This window comes from Ochotona princeps, chromosome 7, assembly GCF_030435755.1.
Source record: "Ochotona princeps isolate mOchPri1 chromosome 7, mOchPri1.hap1, whole genome shotgun sequence".
Lineage (NCBI taxonomy): Eukaryota > Metazoa > Chordata > Mammalia > Lagomorpha > Ochotonidae > Ochotona > Ochotona princeps.
Genome location: NC_080838.1, coordinates 86,674,999 through 86,701,014, shown reverse-complemented (window position 1 = coordinate 86,701,014; position 26,016 = coordinate 86,674,999). Strand labels below are relative to the sequence as shown.

The 26,016-nt window shown below is 46.6% G+C and overlaps 1 protein-coding gene across 1 annotated transcript in view; it reads right to left on the bottom strand.

The window, feature by feature from the left end:
* The window catches only part of CSMD1 (CUB and Sushi multiple domains 1), a 652,915-nt gene that overhangs the window by 291,780 nt on the left and 335,119 nt on the right, over nucleotides 1-26,016 (bottom strand). The window contains exons 13-16 of the mRNA XM_058666667.1: nucleotides 23,698-23,885; nucleotides 16,670-16,858; nucleotides 8,452-8,568; nucleotides 6,515-6,730 (exon numbers count right to left, since the gene is read on the bottom strand). Of these exons, the coding sequence (XP_058522650.1) occupies nucleotides 6,515-6,730; nucleotides 8,452-8,568; nucleotides 16,670-16,858; nucleotides 23,698-23,885 (710 nt within the window). The remainder of the gene's footprint in view (nucleotides 1-6,514; nucleotides 6,731-8,451; nucleotides 8,569-16,669; nucleotides 16,859-23,697; nucleotides 23,886-26,016) is intronic.

Below are 26,016 nucleotides of genomic sequence, written 5' to 3'. Positions count from 1 at the left end.
TCTCTGCATATTTTTTAATCTACAAATCATACTTTATTGAAATGTGATAAGAAATATTCTGTGAATAACAAGAAATTTCTATAAAATGTTCAGGAAGAAAGTGCTCAAGAAATATAATTTTAAAAAATATTAACTGTGGAAAAGGTAAGCTGCCTGGCACATTGTTGCATTTGGGGATTGTGTCTTCAGAATCTCAGCCCTCACAATAACCTTGTGCCTGTCTTGTTCTTTGACATCACCGTTCTCTGGTTGTTACTGGTTCCTGGCTCACAATGGAGCGATGTTAGAACCCAGATAAGTGGCAGATGCTGGAATCATACTTTCTCATGGTTTCCTAATTCTCTAGCACAAGTAATCAGTCAGTGGTATCAAAAGCCACACCATGTGCACAGGGGAAATTTCAAGAGGAAACCGGCAAGGGGAAAAGCTTGTGAGAAGGAAAGCACAGATCAGCTAAAACACAAGGTTACTGTACAGAAGAGCAGGGACAAAGTCCACTTTCCAGACTGGACGGATGGCAAGAGCATATAAAACTGGGCTGGTATTTCTTCAAAACACACAGACTTCCCTGGACCACCTATACAACCATTGTTCCCAGCAACTGACTTTTGGGTTCAGTATTTTCAATGAACAGAGGACATCCAAGCCCTCATACTTCCCTTCACCCATTTGGGGGACTTGATTCTTCTGGTTTGTGTAGTAAAACATGAGGTTAGCCAGGAGTCCAAGTCCTTCTTTGTGGTGCCTTCTGCTGACCTCCCTGAGCTCCTGACCACTCCCAGCCACATGCTTGGAGAACATCCAGAGGCCAAGAATCTACTCTGGCTCTTATATTTAAACAAGGCTCTTCATTTTACAAATGTACTTCAAATTTTACCCATTATGCATAATCAATAAATTAAAAATATGAAGAATACCACTTAATGGAACCCAAAAAAGCTTAAATTCATCACACACAAATAATGATATATTCTCTAGAGAATAGTGAAACGAGAATGCTAGAATCCAAGGAGCTTTATCTCACATCTGCGTGGCACTATTATGCTTCAAGTGGAGAGAAATTTCTAATATCAATTCAAATCATACATTGTCTCTTAAGCCTCTGAAAGCTCTTGTCAAGTTTGATGGTAAATTGATGTTCTTATAAGCTATAGCACCGTATTTCATAAAGAATCATGATCTTACGGATTTTTGTTTTGTATATTTTTTTATATCAGAGTTCAGATTATTTTCTCTAACGGATACCTGTGGGACTGGACAATCTGATACAAAACCATGAGATAAGAAAGAGTGTATTAGTTTTATCCACTTCTATTAGGTTATATGAGGATTCTCTATGTAAACTGTGACATTCACTGTTGAAAGATGTATATTCTTTCTGTGCTTGATGCCTATGGGATTCTATCATCTCTGCAACTCAAAGATGTTATTGTAGAAATTACCCTGCTTCTTTTCATTCTTCAATTCTTTTGGTTTGTTCTCTTCAGTATATAAATGCGTGCTGTCATCAAACTGAACCAATGCCCTGCTTCCCAGCCACCCGTCAGCACACATACTCTGGGGGTATGCATGAGGTAAGGCTCCCTCCTTCTCTCCCACTCCCCTCCCCAAAGCTATGTACCAACACCCCACCTCCCGGCTCCATCGTCAGCTGTCCCCTCTTGTCACTGTGTAGCAGTGTTGTCTCCGCATGCACCTCAGAGCCCCTGAAAGTCCTCCCCTTCCTCAGAACTCCATAGTCAGCTGTCCCCTTTTGTTGTTGTGTAGCAGTGTTGTCTCCGCGTGCACCTCAGAGCCTGTGAAAGTCCTCCCCTTCCTCAGAACTCCATAGTCAGCTGTCCCCTCTTGTCACTGTGTAGCAGTGTTGTCTCTGCATGCACCTCAGAGCACCTGAAAGTTCTCCTCTTCCTCAGAACTCCCTGTATTTCCTGTCTGTTTCCAACCTCACTTCTCCTGTGTCACTGACTTTCCCATCTTATCTGCCAACTTGGATTTTCATATTTCATCCCCAAATGCTCTACAGCTCAACTCTAGCGCACCAGCCTTCTGTTGCCACAGCAACTCTATGGAGTAGGGGGGGCTTTTGACCTTTTTCTTCAATGCGACTCTTCAGTGAGGACATCCAACAAGCTGTCTTGGATACTGTTACAGGTGCAACAGGACTTGTCTCCCCAGAATTTATGCAGACGGTAAACTCTGACGTCTTCATGTTGGCGGTTGATAGGTTAAGGGTAGAGGATGGATCTAATGGTGGCAGCTATGTGGCAGAGCCAGTGGGAGGTCTTTAGGTGAATGGAGGTTTGTCCTTAGGGATGGTTCTCTTGAGGGTCACTTATTACGGCACAACTAGTTCAATCTGTCTTCCTCTCCTTCCTGGCTCACCACATGGTTATTCCTCAGTATCCATGAATACCAACATCCAGAGCTAGAGTCACGCAGACCATAGGTTGATGAAAGGTAAGCTCCAAATTATGAGCTGAAATAAACTGTTTCTTTTCCAAAAGCTCATTTTGGTTATCCTAGTGAAAGTAATCCAAAGCAGACAATTACATATAGCGGGACTCTCCAGGTAGATAATTACACGTCTTCCTTGCAAACTTGTTTTAGTCCCTGTGTCTTTCATGGAAAAGGTTGTCCTGGCTCACTCAGGCTGGAAGTCCCCACCTGCTCTGTGGCCCACTCACACTGGGAGCCCCCATCTGCTGTGTCACTTCCACCACAGGTTCAATTCCAGCCCCCTGGTCAACTCTGTTCCTGCAACATCACAGTAACTGGACTCGCTAAGCCTTGCTACCTCTTGCTGGGACGGTCACAACAGCCTTCCATCAGGGTTCACACACCTGTCGATGACCCCTGACAGAGCACACCAAACTTGCTCCAAACCTAACACTCAAAATGCACATCAAAAGCAGGACCTATAACCTCACACCCCAGCATCCCACCATTTGTGCCTTCATTTCAGAGCGCTGGCCACCTTGACCTTCTTATCCATCCCTAACTCATTAGAACATACTGACTGTTGCTCTGTCTCTGCCAAGGAGTCCACTCACCTCCAGCTTGCTTGTGTCTCACACCTCAGCTCATCAATCATCAAAGCCTATCTTGGTAAGTCTAAACCATGTTCCTTCTCTCCTATATGATCCACTTTGCATTTTCTCACAGCATCCTCACTGTTACCATTGCACTAACAAGTCCCAAGGAAGACTCCACAAAGTCTGTCAACAGTCTTAGATGCACTACGATGTATCAGGGTCTATAGCAATGACACACATCCCGGAGACATTGAGTAAATATTCAGTGACAAACAAATCATAGTAAAAGAATTAATACGCACTACTGTTTCCAAGGCACTGATGATTTAACAGTGCAGGAAGACACTGTGCCTTCATTTGAAAATCCATGGCATAGTGAGGCAGACATGCACAGAAAAACAACATTAAAAACCACACAGAGCTGTGCTATATATATGGCTCGGGTATTCCCTCCAGAAGCTCATGTTGAGATGTTACTGACAAGAGGTAGTTGGAACATGCAAACATGGTCTTGTAGAGGGATGGACGCTGCTATCACAGGAGGGTTTCTGGGAGAAAAGGACACATGCAGCCTGGGTTCCTCTCCATGTCTCATGGGACTGCTCACCCCTCCTGTGTGTGGCCCAGCACAAAGGCCTTGTCAGGAGCCCTGCCATACTCCGGGGCTTCCCAGCTTCTACATCATGAGCAAAACAAGTCATTTTCAGTCTCGGGTATTGTGTACGAGCAGCAAGAAGACCTATTAACATCATATGGAATTCCTTATGAAAATGGAAGAAAAGAGTTCTGCTCAGGGAGAAAGCAAAGGTTGTGTACCTCTAACAACCCTGGGTCTGAAAGGAAGGTGTTTTGATGGTTTAGCATAAGGAAAGGACATTCTAATCATGAGACACTCAGGTATGCAAAGGAACACAATGGCCCAGGTTCTCACTTCGAAAGAGAATGACTAGGAAAGTGTGTGAATTTATTCTAAGTCAACACTCAAGAGAAAGAAATAGAGCAGATGTGAGAACGCAGCTTGCAGTACACTTGGTAAATGTCAGGGCCTGGTCACAGACAAAGATACACAATGAGGGTGAGCCCAGGAAGCTTTGGTCCTCAACATCCCATTAGACACCTGCGGGGATGTTGGGAACCACTTCCTTAGTAAGGTCTTGTAAAAAGACAGATGTTAACTGGACTAACAGGAAAGAAGGAGGACATAAAAAATTGGAAAAAACATTTTTGGTGAACATAATCAAAGTTTCCTGTGGATAAATGCTTTGTTTCTAAAATTAAGTTGCCGCTTTACACACACTTGAATAATGAATTCCATTGTGTTAGTGTCACTGGTGAGCATTTACAGCTCAGTTCCACGGCAAAGGAAACCTTCCATGAGCTTCTCAGGAATATACTTTCCTTGAAAATTGGTTTGGCAACAAAAACGTGCTTTTGGCTTTTTAAGGTTGCCCTGTACTTAGCGTGTGAATGCATAACTGTGGTTGCAGCTGCAAGCTTCATGTACTATTTTCTGTGGACTGGGTGCCAATCAACAGCAGCTCACAAGCTGCCACAGGTCAGTTTCAAGGTCCAAAGGTATTTTCAGAGTGGACCCAGAGAGCTGGGAGGACCCAGAGCAGAATGTTTTGCTGCTGGCAGCTGCTCACTTGCTCACAAACTTGAGGTACAAAGAAGCGAGCTCTGCAGTCCTTGTTTGACTTTTAGAAACATCCTTGGGTTGAACTGTACCCCAGATCCTGGCAAGTTGATACCCAGTGCAGGGGTGCTGGAGGGGCACGGTCCCGAGGAAGGCTGTCACAGAAGGCTTCAGGAGCAGGGTCACCCTTTCCTCCCTGCTGTGTAAGCACACAGTGCGTGGCCCTGGTCCTGGGCCTCTGCCTTCCTCATGTGACGGGGTAGGAAGAACTCGTCCCCAGATACCTGTACCTTTTTCCTGGGTTTTCCCCCAAAACCTTGAGGAACAAGTCTCTGTTTCCTGTGAATGACCCTGTCTCAGAGGCTCTCTCAACACCAAAGGGCTTCTTGTCGGCCCTGGGTTCAGAATTGCCGATAGGGCAGCATGAGCAAGTCTCACCCAGAATCGTGGGAGGCATCCACAGAAGAGGAACAGACTTACACTGCCGCAACTCTCCTTCTACAGAGGAGGCTGTTGAGACTCTTTCTGGATCAGGATGAAAGCTGAGAGAGGAGGCAAGGTCTCGTGAGGGTGCAAATTGAGATCCACCAGGGCAGAATACAGCAAGGGAGGGATTTAGGTATCACTGTGGAAAAGACATACGTCTTTGATATATAAAGTGGCCAATTTCATGATTAGTGCTGATTAAGCCAATTTTCCAAGAAATCAAGTAGGCTGTCCTGAACGCTCCACTTAGGCAGTGAAATAGCAGGAAAAAAAATCAACACAGCTAGATGAAGATGAATGGAAACTGGCCAGAGCTAAAGAGAGTGTGGATGAGTTCAGAACCTCTTACAATCTCTGAGAAGACAGCATTTAGCACTACAGAATGTTAATGATCACGCAGTATTTAGTGGGTAATCATTAAGTCCCTGCTTTTTAGAAGCTGTGGGAACAGAGCTGCTGCAGCCAATGGCAACCCTGCTGCGAAGAATCCATTCAGTGGAGGAGATAACAGTGCCAAACAGCCCAACTCAAGTCACAAGCAGCACTGATGGGAACATTCAGGAACCAGCTTCAGAACACTCCCTTCCAACCCAGCAAGGCAGAACACGGGGAAGCCTTTAGTTTAAAGCCTCCTATACACATACAAACTGACATCCACGTCGTTTGTGAGTAACCGGGCAGCAGTACTGCCTTCCTGCTGAAGAGAAAGGTACATGAAGTTGCTAGAAGAGCTATTTCATGTGCACTGAACTCTGCATGCATACAGGGTCAAGTTTATTGTCTTTGTTTGACCTGTTTCCCAGGTGTGCAACCATTGTTTCCCAGGTGTACAATGTTATAGAACTACACAAATTAAACAATCTAACCCATACAGAAAGTGTCTGCAACAATACAAACATGACACTAATAAAAACTACACATTGTAGCCACAAACGAAAAAGCTGGTTAACCCCAGCCCTGTTTATGGCACAGTCAAGGAACAGCTCATGTGGACTATGTGAGACCCATTGCGAGCATCAGCATCCACTGACGAGTGAGTACTACACAGCTGGGAAAGTCCAGGTGCTGAGCCTTCCTCTGAGAACTAGCACTGGTGAACAAAATGTGACAAGGACTTTGCAGTAGAAAATAGCTACGCTTACAAACTCCCAAGGATGGAATCATGCAGGGCGAAGTGGCATTTCCTGGCTGCTAGATGGGTGTCCTCACAAGAGGCCTCAGGCACCTCACTGGTTGCCAATTTGCTACCTCTCGTTCTCTCTCCCTTTCTCTCTCTTCCTCTCCCCCATCTCCCTCCCTCCCTCATCCACCCTACCATATTATCACTGCCAGAGAGAAACAGAAAAAGAGACCAGCATACCTGAAAACGTGATATTGAAGCCCTCATAGGAAATGGAGAAGTCTGATATGAAGCGAAGCTGGGCGGTGAAGTTTCCGAACAAACCTGCCTTAATTGTGTGAGGCAGAACTGACCCCGTGAGCCTGGCAACTGGCTCCGAAAAGCTGCCATCCTCTGTGATCAGCAAATAGTCATGGGAACTCTCCAGGTGAAAGGTGTGGAAGGTCATCTGTACCCCTGAGGAGACAGACCAGGAACAAGAGAGGCACACACACACACACACATGCACACACACAGTGGAGGGGAATTAGAGAGCGAGAGAGAGAGGTGGAGAGAGAGATGGAGTAAGAGAGAGGGAGAAAGAGAGGGAGTGGGAGAGACAGAGAGTGAGAGAGAGTGAGAGAGACAAGGAGAGAGAGAGGGAAGAAGACGCAGGGAGATATATATAGAAAAAGACAGGCAGGGAGATGGGGGTCAAAGAGAGACGGAGATAGAGGAGGAGAGATAACACAGAACAGACGCCGTTGGCAGAGATAAAAGAAGTAGAGACAGAAACAGATAAAAGATTTAGAGACATAAATGAAGATGAACAAGAAGAAAGGGAAAGAGAGATCAGAATTAGTCGTTGCCAAAATAATTTTTCTGGGTTTAAGAGGGATAAAAATCTTGGGTCCAAATACTAAAATAACACTTTAATATATTAGCCTATCTTGGATTTATGAGAGGAAAACCAGATAGAATTAGGAAGCCTTTAGAAGTGTAGGAGAGAAGAATCAGTCAACAACAAAACAAATAATTACTAAATCATATATAAGTAAACAGAGAATTAGCTTCGTAGATACAGATGTATATGTAGATATAGAAATAAGGGAAAATATGAACAGAGTCATTGATATGGACATAGCACTCACACGGATGAAGACACAAATAGCTATGCAAACATGAAAAAAATTATATACTTGTGGGTATGGCAACAGGGACCTGGGTGTGGTGAGTGTAGGGGGATGCAGAAGGACAGACAGGGACCTGGGTGTGGTGGGTATAGGGGATGTAGACAGACAGACAGGGACTGGGTGTGGTGGGTGTAGGGGATGTAGACAGACAGACAGGGACTGGGTGTGGTGGGTGTGCCATGGATGGACACAGGTACACACATGGACAGAGTCCTGATTTGAACACACATCTACATGTGGACAGCAGTAAAAAGGTAGACTAGGTTTAGCTGCAGGAGCAGATCTGGATACTGAATTAGATATGGAAGCAGAGGTTGACACATGTGTCTGTTTGACTGTAAAGATGTATGTGTGTGAGTCTCAGCTTGGGCAACAATGTGCATGTAGATAAAAACTTGGACACAGATCCTTATGTGAGTACACAGAAGGCAAGGATGTGGAAGTGGTTGCGGGGAAGGTATCACCCACCATCGGATTTTAGCACAGCTATGAATTTTCACAAAATGTAAGTGTTCCTCATCTTCACTATTCTCATCTATTGAATAAGAATCTTAATATATGCTAAGTAAACAATATATTATGTGTGATAAAATAGGCAAACACAAAATGCAAAAACAAAGTAAACACAAAACTAAAGTTATCTCAGAAATGAGATGTTTATCTAATCATATACTTCTTTTTATTTCATCAGCACTCATATTTTATTTCTCCAATGCCTCTATTTATCACCATCATGTCTAATTGCTAAGATTATATTAATGTGCATTTATCTAGTTTGCTCTACTAAATACAGAGCAAGCCTAACAATTTACTCGGGGTTTAGCTCCAATGTTTAAAAGATCATTTTTATTTCAAAATCTTATTTAAGAACACAAATTGACAGCTGAAAATGTTAGGAGGAACTTGCTCATATTACATGTTCACACACTGGCATGTCTTTCTCCGTTCCCATACTCTGATCTCACTGATTATTCTGTCAAGTTCCAAACCATGCCGGGTTCTTACCCTTCCCATGGGGCACTTCAATGGTCCACGTGCAGTTGAGGGAGTTTGGATAAAAATCTGGAAACCCAGGAGAAAGGATGGTCCCACTGCTCCCATGGATGTAGCCTCCACACAGGGCTGAACATAATAAAAAGAAAGGATTAAAGTTTTCATGTGATTAACACAATAAAGTACTTCCTAATGGCATGGAGTCTGTTCAAGGTCTAAAGGATTTGGAGTTTTTCACCTGTTACAGACCGAGCAGATCCTAAGGTGTCCCTGGCTAAGGGTAAAGCCTGCCTGTTCATAGACAGGTATTCCACTGGTAGAGAACCGTGCAAACCTCACACAGAACCAGGCCTCACGGTGAGCTGCAGGCTGTGGGCTGCCAGGGAGTGCCAGGGACACTGCCAGCTTGCACTGCCAGGAGCTGAGGTCACAGCAGATCTTCAGGTGTTGAAATTCCCCACAGTAATGTCGCCTACATTCAAAACTAACTCAGAGATGCATCTTGAAAACAGTATTTTATTTATGTAGTTTGAAAGACAGAGAGACAAGAGGCAAGAGGCAGTGTGCAAGAAATACTAACAGGGACTCCATCTTTCAGACCTCAGTAAGGTTGATTTGAATATATCTGACAGACCTGGTTCTGCAAGCACCACGGATAGAATCCTGATGTTTGCTTGCTGAATTTTCTAACTTTGCACCTTGAGTCCTTTCCCTCTTTGCAATGAATGGAACTTATCTGAAGTGCAGAGGCAGTGGTGCCCACAGAGCAGGAGAGGTGAGGGCCCTCAGTGCTCCTGGAATGAGGCCATGTCTCCTGCACAAAGACACCATTCATGAGCCCCTCAGGGACATCTTCTCCATCCTTCTGTGTATGTTATTTTCAGTTCCATTTGTTTAAGATAGATATGATTAATTCTCATCAAATAAGCAATCAGCTGGATAGCATTTTTATTTTTTTTCTCATTAAGAAACCAGTCTGACTTATATCTCATAAAGGTTAGGGTCAGGGCTAGGTATTGCAGTAACAATATTTGAGAAAGAATTAGTTTCTGACAGCTGTGAGGGGACTCATCATATTCACTAGTAAGTCACTTTTCATTAAAAACACACAGGGAAAGGTTTACAAAATGAGCAAAATAGAAACATTTCACCATGAGTGTTGTTTTCTTCATGAGTGTTGGTTTTTAGCATGGAACCTAGGCTTTATGGTGAACGAGGGAATAATCTCGCATTTGAGATTAGTTGGTCCTACAAATAATGACCAGGCACCTATTGCTCTCAGACACTCTTCTTGGCACCAGCAAGATGAGAACCAACACAAGAGACTCCGCCTGCTCATACATTCTAGGTGAAAGACCCAGCGTTAAACTTCTAACTAGAGAAATGATGATGACAGCACTAAACAATCACAGATAACTGTGAAGAAAGCTAAGCCAGAGACAGAGGAAAGGCTGAGCTAAGTCCTTGAGGGGTTTGGGCCTCTGGCACACTCAGAGACACAGCATTTAGAAGGCAGCCTGTGAAGAACTTGCAAGAGACAAAGGAGCAGCCTCTTGTCTGGGGAAGTCTCAACACCAGAACAGGCCCACTGGGGTGGGGTCAGAAAGGAGTCCAGCATGGCTCTGAGTACAAGAATGAAGACGAGAGAGGGTAGACAGCAAGAGATGGACCTTGGGCTGACACCTCACCGCCTGCTGCTTGGAGAGATCCACAGGGCACGAACAACCAGTGGGAAGCCCCAGTGAGAACATGTTGTGAATGGAGAAGCCATGAGCCACTCCATGAGAAAGACTGGGCATTTGATAGAGAAGGAGCCAGGGAGGCCCCAGAGGTCCTCAGCCTGGTGTGAACTACCTGAGGATGAAGTGTCCTTTGAGAGAAGCAAAGTGGGAGGATGACCCAGAAGTATGTGTCTGTACCTCAAAACTGGCAGTGCTATATAAACTGATCAAAATCACTTCACGTCCAGCTACACTAGCAGTTCTAACAGTCACCCATCTTACTTGAACTGTCTGCTTAGATATCATCCAGAACAGCAATGCGAGCAGATATTCTGGAAAGCCTGACCATTCCTGAAGTTATCCCCTCCACAGACACAGCACTAGAAAGCTCCAACACGTCTCTCAGGCAAATCAGCAAATCAGGCAAAAAGTTGCAGATAATCAGGTCTGATGCATATCCACCCTCCTGTGGTGGCAACATCATCTGATGAATAACCTACGGACACTCTTCAGGAAGTAGCAATACCCACAGACACTGCACATTCATTGTCCAGAACTCTGAAATGACACCCTCACCCAAAACTGAAGACAGAGAGGGGCTGTAAAACAGCTGACTGAATTTATTGTCCACAGATACACAGATCTACCTTCTTTCAGTAGAACTACAACTGCAGCTGCACATAATTTGGATTTCTTTAATTTATTTTTTCATGGGCTACAGAGTCCCCACCCCTGTACAGTTAAAGTAAAATTTCACTTTTGCTTCCCTTCAGCTATAATATCTTGAGTTTTACATCTCTATCTATATTGTATTCAGCATCAAAGGTCCACAGGTGTTATATCCGAAATCTCTTGGATGGGACTGACATATACAGGAGCGTGGGGAGGGAGAGGAGTGTCATCTGTTGAGATCATCTCCCAGGTGGGTTGAATTCACCATCTAACTATTGCTCAGGTCTGGTCTTTTGCCTTGTACTTTTATCCATTCTTCCATTTAACCATTTAACCATTTAACCATTCTTTCAAGTTTATTACCATTTCACAGCCACTGCTTTATGCTCTGGCTCATACAACAATGAGTAAGATGGAGAAGTTCCTCTTTTTCAACAGGTTATATACAAGAAGGGAAGGAAAATAATGTTAGGAAATCCAAAACTAGATTCAAAACTAAGATTCAGGTTCACCCTCCAAATTCAAAAGAAAGTCAATGTGAGTGGAGCACTTTGTGAGCACAAGGCAGCTGAAAGATGCATGTTGGTGTCCATTCCCAGGACGATGGATAGACAGCAAGCAAGTGCTAAGAGCTCAGAGGGAAAGCGAAAGCTTAGAACCCGGTCACTGACAGGCTGCAGCCAGGGCTTCTGTTGTTAGTCCATCCTGGGTTTGCCGCATTCCTACACACCTGCCCAGTGAAGACCCCCTATACCCTGTGGATTCTTGAGCTATGGTCTTCCCACTCCTTCCCCAGAATCTCTCCACACATTACCATAGTTTTCAAAAAAACCCTGAAGTTCTCAGGATTATTTAGTGTCTCACAGAACCTAGAAACAGGAACAAAGATTTGCAGCAAGAGTTATTGCACGCAGATAGTGTCCCTCTGATGTCCAGGATGGCAGTGGCAGAGAGCCACAGGTGGCAACAGACTCTATTGTCACATGGGAAATAACACCCGCCATTGCAGTTTCAGCTCTAACTCAAGGCTGGAGGGCTCCGGAACTCATATTTTAAACATGGACCTGGTCTTGAACCAGAAGAGAATTTCCATTGGCTTGCTCTGTATCTCTGTATCTCAGTGTTCCTCTGTGCCTCCTCCTGCTTCCCAGTGCAGCCTCGATTAACCCCATTGCTACTCATGCTCATGGCTGCTTTCAGTCTTGCTCATCTAGGCATCTCCCTTAACTAGACCAGCATGTGAAGCTATCATTTACTCTCCTTCACCTTTTCCCTTTTTTGTTATAAAATACAAATACGTTCAATCTACAGCAAATATTAAACTAGGTCATTTTTTAGTATCAGTAGAACTCACGGATATTACATGTCCTGCAGAAGTCACAGGTTTCCTTCATTCTCTCACTGCTTTATACTGCAGCCATTGTCTCAGAAATATCAAGCAGAGATTGTAGCTTTAGAGGGAGGCAACTTAAAACAACTCAGTTTACAGGGACTCCAGCCCCTCTCCACGGTCCCCCATCTCTCAGAGACCCTGACTCCAGAGAGTGAGGGCTTGTGGAACTTCTCTCACTGCCATCATGCACCCACATCCTCCAGGCTGCTTCTCCATCTGTCCTCTCCAACACACACCTCAAAAGTTGCCTCTTACAGCTTCTGGACTCTGTAACGTTTCTATCCCCCTCTCCACCATTTTTCCCCTTGTATCCAGTGAAGTACTTACTTCATCACGTGGTTCAGACATATTTCTCCTCTCCCCACATAAATGGACTGTACACCCTTCCACTGTGTAGTTAAAAACTCAGTGTTTTCCAGTGAATGCTTTTGTATTCATGCATGGACATATTTACCAAAGAAAATTTCCAAAATTTGTCTTGTATTTGTCCTCTACCGAGTAAGTGGAGGACAATTTACTCCCGATTTGTACCCCATTTCTTCAGAATGTGAGTGTGCTGAGGAATATTTTAAAAGCATCAATGGATACGATCGAGGTGAGAAAGCTCCTGATGGATTTTATTATTTATCGTGATGACATAATCCATTAATTCTCATTTATTTCTTCGTCTCTAGGAGCTGAGTTATTACAGAGCTAAATGTCCTATTGATCGTTTTGTTGCCGCAATAAAAACCTGCTGATGTTTTGATATTGCCGACGCTTTGAAAGGGCAACCAGAACAGTTATTGTCTTTGAATTAAATCAGTCATCTATGACTAATAAAACTAAGACATCAAACTCCACAATCCCCAAAAGTTGGTGTGCCTGCCTATTCATTGTCTCTGACCCAAACATTCACTGTTTCCTGGAACATCTTGCACTGTAGTCAATCAAATAGTATACTATCAATCACCTTTAATCTAAAGATGTAAACTTTAAATTTACATAAACTTAAATTAGTAGACAATAAAGAAACAAACTGTCCTAAAGTACAAGCTATCTTTATCGCCTATGGAAAATGCCAAGCCAGTAACTGCTCTCCTTACAGCAGGAAACATTTCACACAGCCAACAGGATTTTTCAAGCTGCCCTCACTCATCTGTCCTAAATCATCTCCTATTGTGCATGCTACCAGGATTCCACTGACCCTGCTTAACTCAACCTCCAGGGAAGTGTGCAATGTTTCCTGCCAATCAGCTCCTAATGGTTTTGCTCATTTCTTCTGCCACAGGGTGTCAGACCCCAGGTGTGCCTGTGTGTCAGACCTCAGGTGTGCCTCAGTGTGTCAGACGTCAGGTGTGCCTCAGTGTGTCAGACCTCAGGTGTGCCTCAGTGTGTCAGACCCCAGGTGTGCCTCAGGGTGTCAGACCCCAGGTGTGCCTCAGTGTGTCAGACCTCAGGTGTGCCTCAGTGTGTCAGACGTCAGGTGTGCCTCAGTGTGTCAGACCCCAGGTGTGCCTCAGTGTGTCAGACCCCAGGTGTGCCTCAGTGTGTCAGACGTCAGGAGTGCCTCAGTGTGTCAGACCCCAGGTGTGCCTCAGTGTGTCAGACCTCAGGTGTGCCTCAGTGTGTCAGACCCCAGGTGTGCCTCAGTGTGTCAGACCCCAGGTGTGCCTGTGTGTCAGACCTCAGGTGTGCCTCAGTGTGTCAGACGTCAGGTGTGCCTCAGTGTGTCAGACGTCAGGAGTGCCTCAGTGTGTCAGACCCCAGGTGTGCCTCAGTGTGTCAGACCTCAGGTGTGCCTCAGTGTGTCAGACGTCAGGTGTGCCTCAGTGTGTCAGACCCCAGGTGTGCCTCAGTGTGTCAGACCCCAGGTGTGCCTGTGTGTCAGACCTCAGGTGTACCACAGGGTGTCAGACCCCAGGTGTGCTCAGCACATTTGGTCCCTTGTACACACAAGAGACACTAACACTGACTTCCCAGATCCTGGCTCTAGTCCTGCTCAGCTTTGGTTAGTGAAACAGCAAACAGGAAAGCTCTGGTTGTCAATAAACAATATACACATACACGCATTATATTTTTTTTTAAAAAATCTTGTATTCATACTTAAAGCCCTAAGTTTTAATACTTTTAGCATAGTTTAATCAATGTGTATCATCTTTACCTTTTTAACCTTTTTAAAAGCAGTCAGATACACAATTTGATCAAGCTTGTGTAGAAATAGGACATCTTTCTGCTAGAATTCAAAACGATTTTTGAAAGTCTAGTTCCTAAACTGGCAAAATCCATTATTAGATTCTCTCTGTACTATATCCCTAACCATTGTCCAACATCTGTACCTTCCCTTTATTGTCTTCTTTATCCTGAAGGCTCCCAATGCTTTGAAGCCACCTGGACAGCCTTTCCACGTTATCCTAAAAGAATGTACATTGTATCTGCTTTTGTCATTTGCTCTGCCAGATTAGCTTTTAAATGTTCTAACATTTCTCTTAAAATAATACTTTAATTAGATCTTATGGAACTTAAAATTTTGCAGGCAAATTTTATACTTAAATTTAAATCTTCCAATCTAGAAATATACTGTTTCTGACATTAAGATAACCATTTGTGTTCTATTATGAATTGCTACATTTTTGAAACAAGAGTTTATATTTCTTCCTAGAATTTTCCAGGCTTTGTCTTTTTTCCCTCAGATGTAGTTACTATTTCTAATAAGCTTTTTTCATGTAGTAAGCCATTGCCCATGACCATACTAAAATCACCAACACAACAATCATGATTAAAAGTTCAAGAATCATTCTTTCTAATATTTATGATTTGCAACGTTTTTTTAAGTTGCTGAGTTGGTAGGGATCTCTGGAGCAAAGTGGATAATTCCCTGTCTTGTTCTTGATCCCACGGGGCTTTTGAATTGTTTCCCAGCCAATGGTGGCAATGTCATCATCTACACTGGTGAAGGTGATGTGTTATTTTAGACTTCACTTAAGGTCAGCTGTAAAAGAAGGAGGATAAAAATCCACGTATTTTCAGAAAGTGGAGACAGAACACCGTGCTCAGACTGTCACCCCTTTTCATGTGCTTTGGAAGGCTCCCTCAGGATAGATACTGTGGCCCATCCTGAGGGTGAAGAGTTCCAAGGAAGACCTGCCTTTGTCTTTCCGGCGGATCAGGGCCACCACACTCCCAGTCACCGGGCCTGTTCTGCATCCAGGTCCCCCGCTTCCCACCCCTCCTTGCTCAGATGAGCCGTCACCCCCGCGCCCACTCTCAGTGGTCTCCCTGGCTTGTACACAGCCCATCTGCCCACCTCCCTGCCTCTGCCCTGTTCCCACTGCACTCTTCAGATCCAATTCAGCCTCCAGCTCCTGCAGCTGTTCGACCTGAACTTCTAGGATCACTCCCCAAGCACCAGTTACTGCTTAGGTTAAGAATTCAGTGGCAAAGGTCAATGGCCCTTAGAGGTTCATATTAAACATAACTGTCTCATGAACCCTGCTATCTGGAATGCAATATTTTAAAGATATCAAGATTTTTAATGAATGCTTACAGTATGGTTAAAAAGAAGTGCTTATAATCTATAAAGGGCACTGAAATGGAACACACGCACACTCAAAAAGTGGGATTATTTGGGGGTTTTATTCTCTAGTCAAAGGTAAAATGTGCACTTTTTTTTACAAGCAAACACAAGTCCATTTTTACTGTAGGCATCCACTGCATGGCATGACACAGGGCAGTGCAGGGACATGTGACCATGGCACGACACAGGGCAGTGCAGGGACATGTGACCATGGCATGACACAGGGCAGTGCAGGGACATGTGACCCTGGCATGGCATGACACAGGGCAGTGCAGGGACATGTGACCATGGCACGACACAGGGCAGTGCAGGGACATGTGACCATGGCACGACACAGGGCAGTGCAGGGACATGTGACCCTGGCACGACACAGGGCAGTGCAGGGACATGTGACCCTGGCACGACACAGGGCAGTGCAGGGACATGTGACCGTGGCACGACACAGGGCAGTGCAGGGACATGTGACCGTGGCACGACACAGGGCAGTGCAGGGACATGTGACCGTGGCATGACACAGGGCAGTGCAGGGACATGTGACCCTGGAGGGTGCCATTTGTGTCTGAGATGCTAAACAGCACAGCTGCTGGGGCAAAACAGTAGATCACATGAGGCAGGGCCACAGAGGTCTGTGAGAGGCATGTTCTGGGGACAGTGCAGCTCCAGGGCACCTGTGAGACCAGAGGGAAGGTGCCACTGACCACCTAGGATCTCCATGCCACATGGTATCTTCAACAAATGCCATATGCAATGATGACACACACAAGGATAAGTTGGGTTGTTCTGAGCGTGAAATTCAGCAGCACATAATCCCACATTCATTCGTTCTCAACAGTTACTCTCCCGCAATGAGGACCTTGTGCAGGCAAACTCCTCCAAGACTTGACCTACCGTCACAGCTGGGAAGTGCGTGGTTCCACTGGTGGCTGCGGTCACACACCAGGGGCTCATCTTCGCTCAGCGTGTACCCTGGGTCGCAGCTGAATGTCACAGTGGCCCTGATGCCAAAGTTACTGCCGTGCCGACGACCATTCACAGGGATGCCCGGGTCCAGGCAAGAGTCTGACTCGAGAGTCACACCTACATGCACAGAAACACAGTGCGTGAGGGCCTTCCTGGTGACCTGGGAGCATTAGCAGCGAGCTCGTGCCTGGCCATCACACACTGGCACACAGCCGCCCCCTAAGGACATGCAGATGCCCACTCTGCTTAACAGAAGACATCTCAGTCCAACAACCTTAAGTAACTCACTGATTTCTATAAATTTTATGAGCCTTCATTGGAAAAAGAAATCCATGGACTTCACTAAATGAAGTCTGAGCTGTTGCTATTCTCTCAGTCCTGTTTGCTCTCTTTGTCCAGCTGGGTTTTGTCAGTCACTCTCTCATGTGTACGCATACCCATGGCACACACACAATTCAGTCTGAATCCTAAGACTGCATTCCATGAATCCACAGAGTTTCAAAATTCACGCTCTAGTCAGCCACTTTTAAGAAGCCCAAAATTACCCTATATTAAAACATACAAAAAATAAAATGCCGTATAAAGAAATTATGCCATTGTAACTGTTTCTTTTCTCTGTCTTTCACATTTACCTAGAATAGCATGAGAAAGTATTTCAAACAGTTCACAGGAGTCAGGTATTTAAATCATGGATCCCACAGCCACATCCCAAGTCACAGTGCCTGGGCTCAGCCCTCAGCTCGGGCTTCACACCCACCTTCCTGCCAGTGCAGATCCCAGCGGGCAGCAGGGACATCTGTTACCAACTTGGGAGATCTGAAATGCTGGTTTCATACCCTACTCTGCTCTGTGCATTGCACCTGTTTGTGGAATGAACCAAGGAATGGAAGCACCTCTCTGTCTCTGTCTCTTTGTCTCTCTCTCTCTCTTGCTCTTGTTCTTGCTCTCTTGTTCTCGCTCAAATAAGGGCAAATTTTAAATAAAAGTTTGTGGGAAAAGAATCACTTTTATCTTGATGAAATAAATTAAAATGGATAATTTTAATACCATTAGTATGCACAGATTCCAACTTTTTGGATGAAAATAAGCTTATCTTTTAATTTTATCTTGTAAGCTTTCTCAAGTGTGCTCATGTATTTTTGAGGATGAGGATAAGTGGAATGAAGGAGGCAACTGAGCCGCAATGTGGCCTGTGCAGAGAAATACAGTCCTTGCTGAATTCTGGACTGCTCTCCCAGGAAGGTTTAGGAACCTAGATTGAAGATCTGGAGTATTAGCTGAGATTTAAATGTTCTCAGCTTTCAGACTAACATGTCGCCCAGGGAGATCTGTGGGGTATCATTGATTGCTGCACGAATTTTACCAAAGCTTCTGTGAGACAACTAAAGATTTGGTCAGTTGTGCCTATGTAATGAGCTGGTAGAAATTAAGCAGACTCTACACCAAGTGTGGAATCAATGGCAACCAGTCAGTATGCATGGTGCACAGAAGCTGGAGGTGAGGTCATCCTGCCAGGACCCTGCGACCTTAGACGGAGAACTGCAGGCCTTGAACATGTCTCCCTGGACCCTGCGACCTTAGACGGAGAGCTGCAGGTCTTGAACATGCCTCCCTCCCTGGACCCCGGGGCCACAGACGGAGAACTGCAGGCCTTGAACATGTCTCCCTGGACCCCGGGGACTCAGGCACAGAACTGCAGGCCTTGAACATGTCTCCCTGGACCCCGGGGACTCAGGCAGAGAACTGCAGGCCTTGAACATGTCTCCCTGGACCCCGGGGACTCAGGCACAGAACTGCGGGCCTTGAACATGTCTCCCTGGACCCCGGGGACTCAGGCACAGAACTGCGGGCCTTGAACATGTCTCCCTGGACCCCGGGGACTCAGGCACAGAACTGCGGGCCTTGAACATGTCTCCCTGGACCCCGGGGACTCAGGCACAGAACTGCGGGCCTTGAACATGTCTCCCTGGACCCCGGGGACTCAGGCACAGAACTGCGGGCCTTGAACATGTCTCCCTGGACCCCGGGGACTCAGGCACAGAACTGCGGGCCTTGAACATGTCTCCCTGGACCCCGGGGACTCAGGCACAGAACTGCGGGCCTTGAACATGTCTCCCTGGACCCCGGGGACTCAGGCACAGAACTGCGGGCCTTGAACATGTCTCCCTGGACCCCGGGGACTCAGGCACAGAACTGCGGGCCTTGAACATGTCTCCCTGGACCCCGGGGACTCAGGCACAGAACTGCGGGCCTTGAACATGTCTCCCTGGACCCCGGGGACTCAGGCACAGGACTGCGGGCCTTGAACATGTCTCCCTGGACCCCGGGGACTCAGGCACAGAACTGCGGGCCTTGAACATGTCTCCCTGGACCCCGGGCACTCAGGATTCTGAAATCAGAAGACAGGGAAGATCACGTGGGATGTCAGGAGGGTGCGCTCTTGCAGTGCACCAAGGCCTCTACAATAAAGGAAAATCAGTCTCCAGGGACGAGAGTCTGCTTGGACGGAGAACTAGCACTGCATCTGCCAGGTGCTGATGGAGTTTCTCTCCCTTCCCACCCCCAGTCCTGGCAACACAAAGACAACCGTGCACCCACAGATTTCCATTGAAAGCTAGAGAAGTCTTTGGATTCTGTAACACTGCTTCTTGGCTTTAAAATCATGAGAGTATTTTTTGGGGGTGGAACTGATAGATTTTCTTCTGCTAGTCTTTTGTAAGAGAAAGGACTAACAGCATTTACTACTTGGTGAAGAAAAGGAGCTGACTTTGAAAGTCACCCATGAGCGGCTTGTCTTAAGTCACAATTGACAGGAACTGGGTGTGGTCCCGCTGGGAACCTTGACAAACCTCTTATCCAAGGGAGAGGTGGCTTCCCTGAACGCCTTTTATTGGCCATGGCATGGAGGCCACTTTTTACTGTCTCATAAATGCCTTGAAATATACTCAGTTATAGAAAAGGAACCAGGCCAAGAAATTATGCTGGTTGGTCATAATACATTTTAACTGTCATTCTAGAGTAAGTCCTTGCCTGTCCCTCACCTCTCTTACATCTGCATCCATGTGGTAGGATGGTGGTGTGTGAGACCCTCCATGTGTTTATCTGTGCATAAACCCAGCTAAATGGGACCCATTACCACTACGTCCCAAGTGTTCTTCACTCACAATCATAAAAAGATCACTACAACCCACAAAATGACCTGTGAGCGCATCTGTTTGTAAACATACAACCTGCTCCTTAGCCTGTCAGACATGTGGATAACATAGATGACTCCCACGGAGGTGTTTTCTAGTGAGTCTCCCTTCTTCCTTCTAATAGTATTGGAAAGCATAATTCTGAGAACATATTCAGGAAATGCTTTACAATGAAATGCTCCAAAGTGAAACAGAAAACCTGCATGCATTGGAAAATGTAGTTTGTAATTCTCCAACATTAAAGCTATTTTAAAATAGCAGCTGAAAGATTGGCCAATAAATAAAGAGAGGATTATTCCGTAGGAACATTTCAGGTGTGTTTATGTAAAGAAATGGTGCCCCCTCCCTCACAAAGAATGGAGCAATGTAAGAATAGGCTGTGACTGGACACCTTATTAGAGCAATGACCACAGGCCAGCCGGGGCACAGAGCAGAGCTGGGCTGAGAGCGGCGACCACAGGCCAGCCGGGGCACAGAGCAGAGCTGGGCTGAGAGCGGCGACCACAGGCCAGCCGGGGCACAGAGCAGAGCTGGGCTGAGAGCGGCGACCACAGACCAGCCGGGGCACAGAGCAGAGCTGGGCTGAGAGCGGCGACCACAGGCCAGCCGGGGCACAGAGCAGAGCTGGGCTGAGAGCGGCGACCACAGGCCAGCCGGGGCACAGAGCAGAGCTGGGCTGAGAGCGGCGACCACAGGCCAGCCGGGGCACAGAGCAGAGCTGGGCTGTACAGGTTTCCCTAGGCTTCAGTCTGCACTTCAGCAAGCCAAGCGGAAGTGAATAATGCTCACAGCAGCCTACGGCCTCTTGTAACCCCTTTGCCAAGGCCAGCAGCCGTCCCTGCAATCTTTCTGTCTGGAGAACACTGGTAGTAAGAGGGATCATTAGGAGCTGGACCAGCCAAGTATGACAGCAGGCCAAAGACAGAGGGGCAACAGTACGACTTGCAAAAGGCATAAAGACTTTGGCACATGTCATTCATGTGTCACAGGCAACAGATTCCTTGAGAATTTCTTCATGAGCAGATGTCAAATCTTTCAAGTGTCAGCAAGGTGGCTTTGAAATAATTCCCTGCAGGATGGCACGCACATGCAAACTTATAAAGGGTTCGTTCTGTCTTTCCCACATCATCACCTTTCCATACTCTTCTTTCCCCCTCCCTGTGCCTTTCTCTTGGCCCTCTCCCCCTGCAGCCCTGAGCCCAGGCCCTCTCAACCACCGTAGGTTCTCTCCTGGGACACGGCCCACATCTACCACTGCCGCACACAGCATCACCTTGAAGGCTTGGTGAAAAACCCAGCTTTCTGGCATTCACCACCAGCTTCCTGAATCGCAACACTGGGCCCAGGGCTCAGGACTCTGCTGAGATGCCTGTGGCAGAGTCCGCCTGCTCTGCAGGACAGCAGCCAAACCAAGAGCCACCTGTGGGCACGGGGCTCACAGGGAGTGCCTAGGCCCCTCCACACCATGGGATGCAGCACAGGCCTCCAGAGCATAGAGCGCCCTCAGACACCCATTAGGGAGAACACCAGCCAATGTCACTGCTCTGCAAGTCTGGGCTCTTTCTTATAAACACCACATCCTCTATCTCCTTTGTTTCTGTGGCTTTGATGATGAATCAATGAATAATAGGTGAGAACAAATCAAGGAGCAACATGACATCCCCGAGGGCAAACGTTCTTCTCCAATAAAGCTTGCAGACTTCGACTGGAGGAACACAAAATATGTTGGACTTTTTGGAAAGATCTCCAAATCTTACCGTGTGAGAATGCAGAGGACTTTAGAAAGCGGAGCTCTGAGGATGTGTAGAAGGGGGATCCCCACCCCCAACATACACACTTACCTTAACTATCAGGTGGCAACTCTGCCTTCCTTCTGTTCTACTGTTTTTTTATGCATTCACTTATGAGGCAGGGAGACAGAGAGACACACTCTCCTTCTCTCCTGCTTCATGTCTAAAATGCCCTCCACAAGAGAACACACTGGGACTCCACTGCTCGCAGCATCACCTGCTACCTCCCACCGTGCCTATCTGCGGGAAGCTGAGATCAAGAGAGTCAGGACTCCAGCACACACCTTTCTGTCTGGGCTGCAGGCCTGCCAGGCCTACCTTCACCGGTGCGATGGGCAGTGGTGCTCTTTTCCATGGAGACAGAGCTACCTCCATAGCTTTTCAATAAACAGAAGGAAAAGAAATGCTCAATTTCTAGCATGTCTAGAAGTGTCTAACACAGGGCTCCCAGTGCACTAAAACAAAACCACTGTCTTGGTGGACGTGTTCTTCCTCCTTCTGATCAAATGAACAGTGCCAGCGAACACTGCTCTGGCACCACCCCATTCGAGACACTGTCTTGGTGAACTACTCAGCACTTGAGGCACAGGGCAACTGAAAGAACCCCCAACATATGATTTTTCCAATTCACTTCAAACAATAAAGATTTTCGGGTGGTCTGCTGAGTGAATTATTTGCTCACTGAATTACTGCCTACATATGTGGGACTATCATCCTGTGATACTAGTGACGATGAGACACTAATGGGAAGCTGTGAACAGACTCTCATTCTTGGATTTTCTAGAAAGAAGAAATGAGAATAGCCTGCTTCCTTAAATGAGTTAGATGAGCAAATTCAATTCCCTTGCCTGCATGTGGCCTCTGGGATACATTTACTCAAAGTAGTCCAAGCAGCCACAGTGAACTAAAGCTGCTCCAAAGAGAAGCAACCTGGGTGCTGGCTGTCGCTGGTGCCTGGCAACGTTGTTCTCTGATTTCACTCTCTTACTGGACTGGCAGGACCTGTGCTGTGTGCAGGGTTTCACACACTCCCAAGGCTGCAGGTGATGATGTACTGCTCCAAAAAAAAGTCATTCTGATTGGACATGAAAACGGAAGGAAGCATAAAGTGCTTATGACGCTAAATCTAAATTTTGAAGATAATACCATGTATATGTAAGAAGCATGACTAATGGCATTGAGCTAAATCTTGAATTCCCTATAAGTCAGTAAGAGCCAGGATGTTGCTATTAGAATTTTGAGTATCACACTCTTCGTTCATCCACAGCCACACACAGTCTTGCACACACAGTGAGTCCATCTCCGTGTGATTATAGGAACATATGAGGGAAAGGAACTTGCACAGAAGTGACTAATCGGAGGGAGTGCAGGGAGGTAGAGGCCACGTGAAGAGCAGAAGGTGACACAGGGAAAAGGATATCACGTAAAACAAGCCTTGGGACTCAGCACACTGGAGAGCGCTCCTTTTGCACACCTGGAAGACCACACATGTGCTTGAGTGCCTAACCAGCATGTCAACATCTGTTATACTCTAGGAATCGTCATTGGGTAGTACTTTTTATAGTTTCTATATCAATTGTATTTATTTTGGGGAGGAAAAAAAATCCTGCCAAATAAGGGCTGGGTCTCTCCACCTAGAAGTCGCCATTGGGCAGCACTTGGTTGGGCTGTATTTCTGTCTTCTCTCTTTCTGTTTTTTCTGTAGCCAGGGAAATGCTCATGGCTGCTAACAGATCCACCACATCCTGGCCCTACTTGGCTGTAGACCTTCCCTGTCCAGCACGCGGGGGTAGGACTGTAGCTGTGCCTCCTAGGACACTTGCTGTCGGCAGCAGCAACTGAGCCCACGGCATTCTATGTAAACATGAATGTGTGGTCGACCACGAAGGTGAACTGCTGCGAGTCCCAGGACCCCTCGTCCTGGGCTCCCCAAGGGAAAGTGCCCGGCCCAGGCACGCGCGGGGCCACTCACTCTCATAGTGGATGAGGAAGCCCACACTGGAGCGGCTGTTGTCGGTGGTGAAGAGCAGGTACATGAAGTTGCCAGTGCTGATAAGGAACTGTGGCGCCTGCGTGCCGTGGTACTCTCCAATCAGCGGCGAGGACGCAGCTGGCCCGTCGCGCACCTCTAAGGTGTCATAGTTGACTTCAGTTTGGAACCTGTCAGGGGCGGGAGCCAGAGAAGAGGGCCAGAGCTGTGTCAGTGCCTTGCACGCCACTGAGGATCCTTCTACAAACCTGGATACACTCCTGCTCCAATCCATGAGAGCCACACACCCAGAATCCCGCAGGCTTCCCGCACACTCTGGTAGCAAGGCAGATGCCAGGAGCAGCGTTATGGAGCTTTGAGACAGACCGCGAGCCTGACCAGCTTTCTTGACTGGACCAACAGGCAGGCACAGTGATCAGCAGGTGGTAGACGACAGGTGGCCAGAGAGGACAGATAGCAGACAGATTCGTCAGTGGTAGACTGATAACAGAGGGTAAACAGAAGAAAGCACAAAGATGGGCGATAGCTCTGCAGTCTTCAATCAGCCTGGTCCTCTGCTTAACACCATCATGAGGCCCGAAAGGAACACACTGAAGACAGGTGACGGCTAAAGGCAGACGGGCTCCCAGCACGTGGCACGGCTCCCAGTGCTCTCCAAGGCCCAGGAGCTCTCTGGGCCCGCTTCATTCTCAGCAGCTCCTGCAACGCACTATTATCAAACTGAGTACAGTGCTACTTCAAGAACCAAATGATACTTTAATGATCTGAAAGATGTTACAACTGCTTCCAGAAGGTGCTTAACGCCTCTTGCGCTTCCAGAGAATCTGCCCAGGATTACAGTGACATGAAGCTTCAGCCACTTGGGCACTTTGGTGCCGTTCCAGGCACTGGGGTAATTTCTTAAATGGGTCTGTCTCGTCCTCCCAGAGCTGACCTGGTTTCTAAGTGCCTGATTCTGCCTATGGGGAGCAACTTTAGCATCCTGAGCCTGACTCACTCAGCGCACGAGAGCCAAGGACCCACACAGGAGCCCCGGCACCTCCCACGTGCTGTCCTGGATAAAGACAGAAAGCTGCCTCAACACCCTGGCTTGAGCTCTTCCCGCATCTAACTAAGGGACACTCCTCCAGGTGCCAACAGAAAAATTCTGTATCCTTTAACTATTTTCCTTGCAAGTAACAAGACTGGCACCCTGAATCTCATCCTTCATAAATAAGGACTGGCTGAGCACTGGCTGAGCACAGGGCGTGTGTGCAGCGCTAGAGGGCGCAGAACCCCAGGTTTGTTTCACAACTCCAGGCCAGTTTTGAAAGACTGTGATTTCTCCAATGTCTGAGTTCGAATTCAAGGAGCCTGGACAAGCATACCTGTATGCTTGTCATATCCAACTCTAGGAGTGACGGCAGGACTGACCCATGGAGCCTGTGGCAGCCGGAAGGTGCCCAGGACAACGTTGGGAATAAGAGGTCTCAAGTGCTCATGAAGGGGCAGCCAAGGTAGAACTGGTCACTTGCATGCCCGGCCTTGGCGAGGACTGCAGCTCACAGGCTTCAGCTGACGCTGCGCTTAGCACCTCATTCTCAGAAGAGCTGTTTACTGTATTGGGAGCAAAAACCTCCAGTTCAAAACATTAGGAGTTTCAGGTAGTTAGGAATGAATTTAGAAAAACATCAGAGTGAAATCATTTTGGAGACAAAAGAATAGGAAACTTTGAGCGTGCCTTCCTTCAGGTGAGTGAGAATGGAGTGCTAATGATTTGCACGCAGCCAGAATCCAAAACTGCTACTGTAGCAGCTGCCAGAGCCCTCAGCTGCCCAGCTTGCCGAGCAAGGGAAAACAAACGTGAATGCAAACCTAATTTACTAAATATTTACATTTAATTAAAGTTCCTAGTGATTACTATTATTTACAGAAATATATTCTCCAATATAGTAGACACACAAAGCAGAGTCCCTTTGTTGCTCTGAGAGATAATCCTGGGAGACATCACTGCCACCCAGCAAAGGTAAGCAATACACTGGATAATAATTTTAAACTGAAACATTTCCTAAGATGACACCACTCCTGTGGAAATCACTCCAGCCTTAACGTGTCACTGTCAGAAAATGACTGAAAAACACAAGAAATATAGAATATCTGGAGATATTCCAAAATTCTGAAGATTAGAACAGAACATTACCTAGGAAAACGCAGATCATGGTAGAGGAAGCACAAAGTGTGAAGCCATAAACAAAATGCTTTCTGACATTAAAGCTGTTGTGCCTTTCAATCATCTTACTGTGTTCATTCTGATCCTGCAGG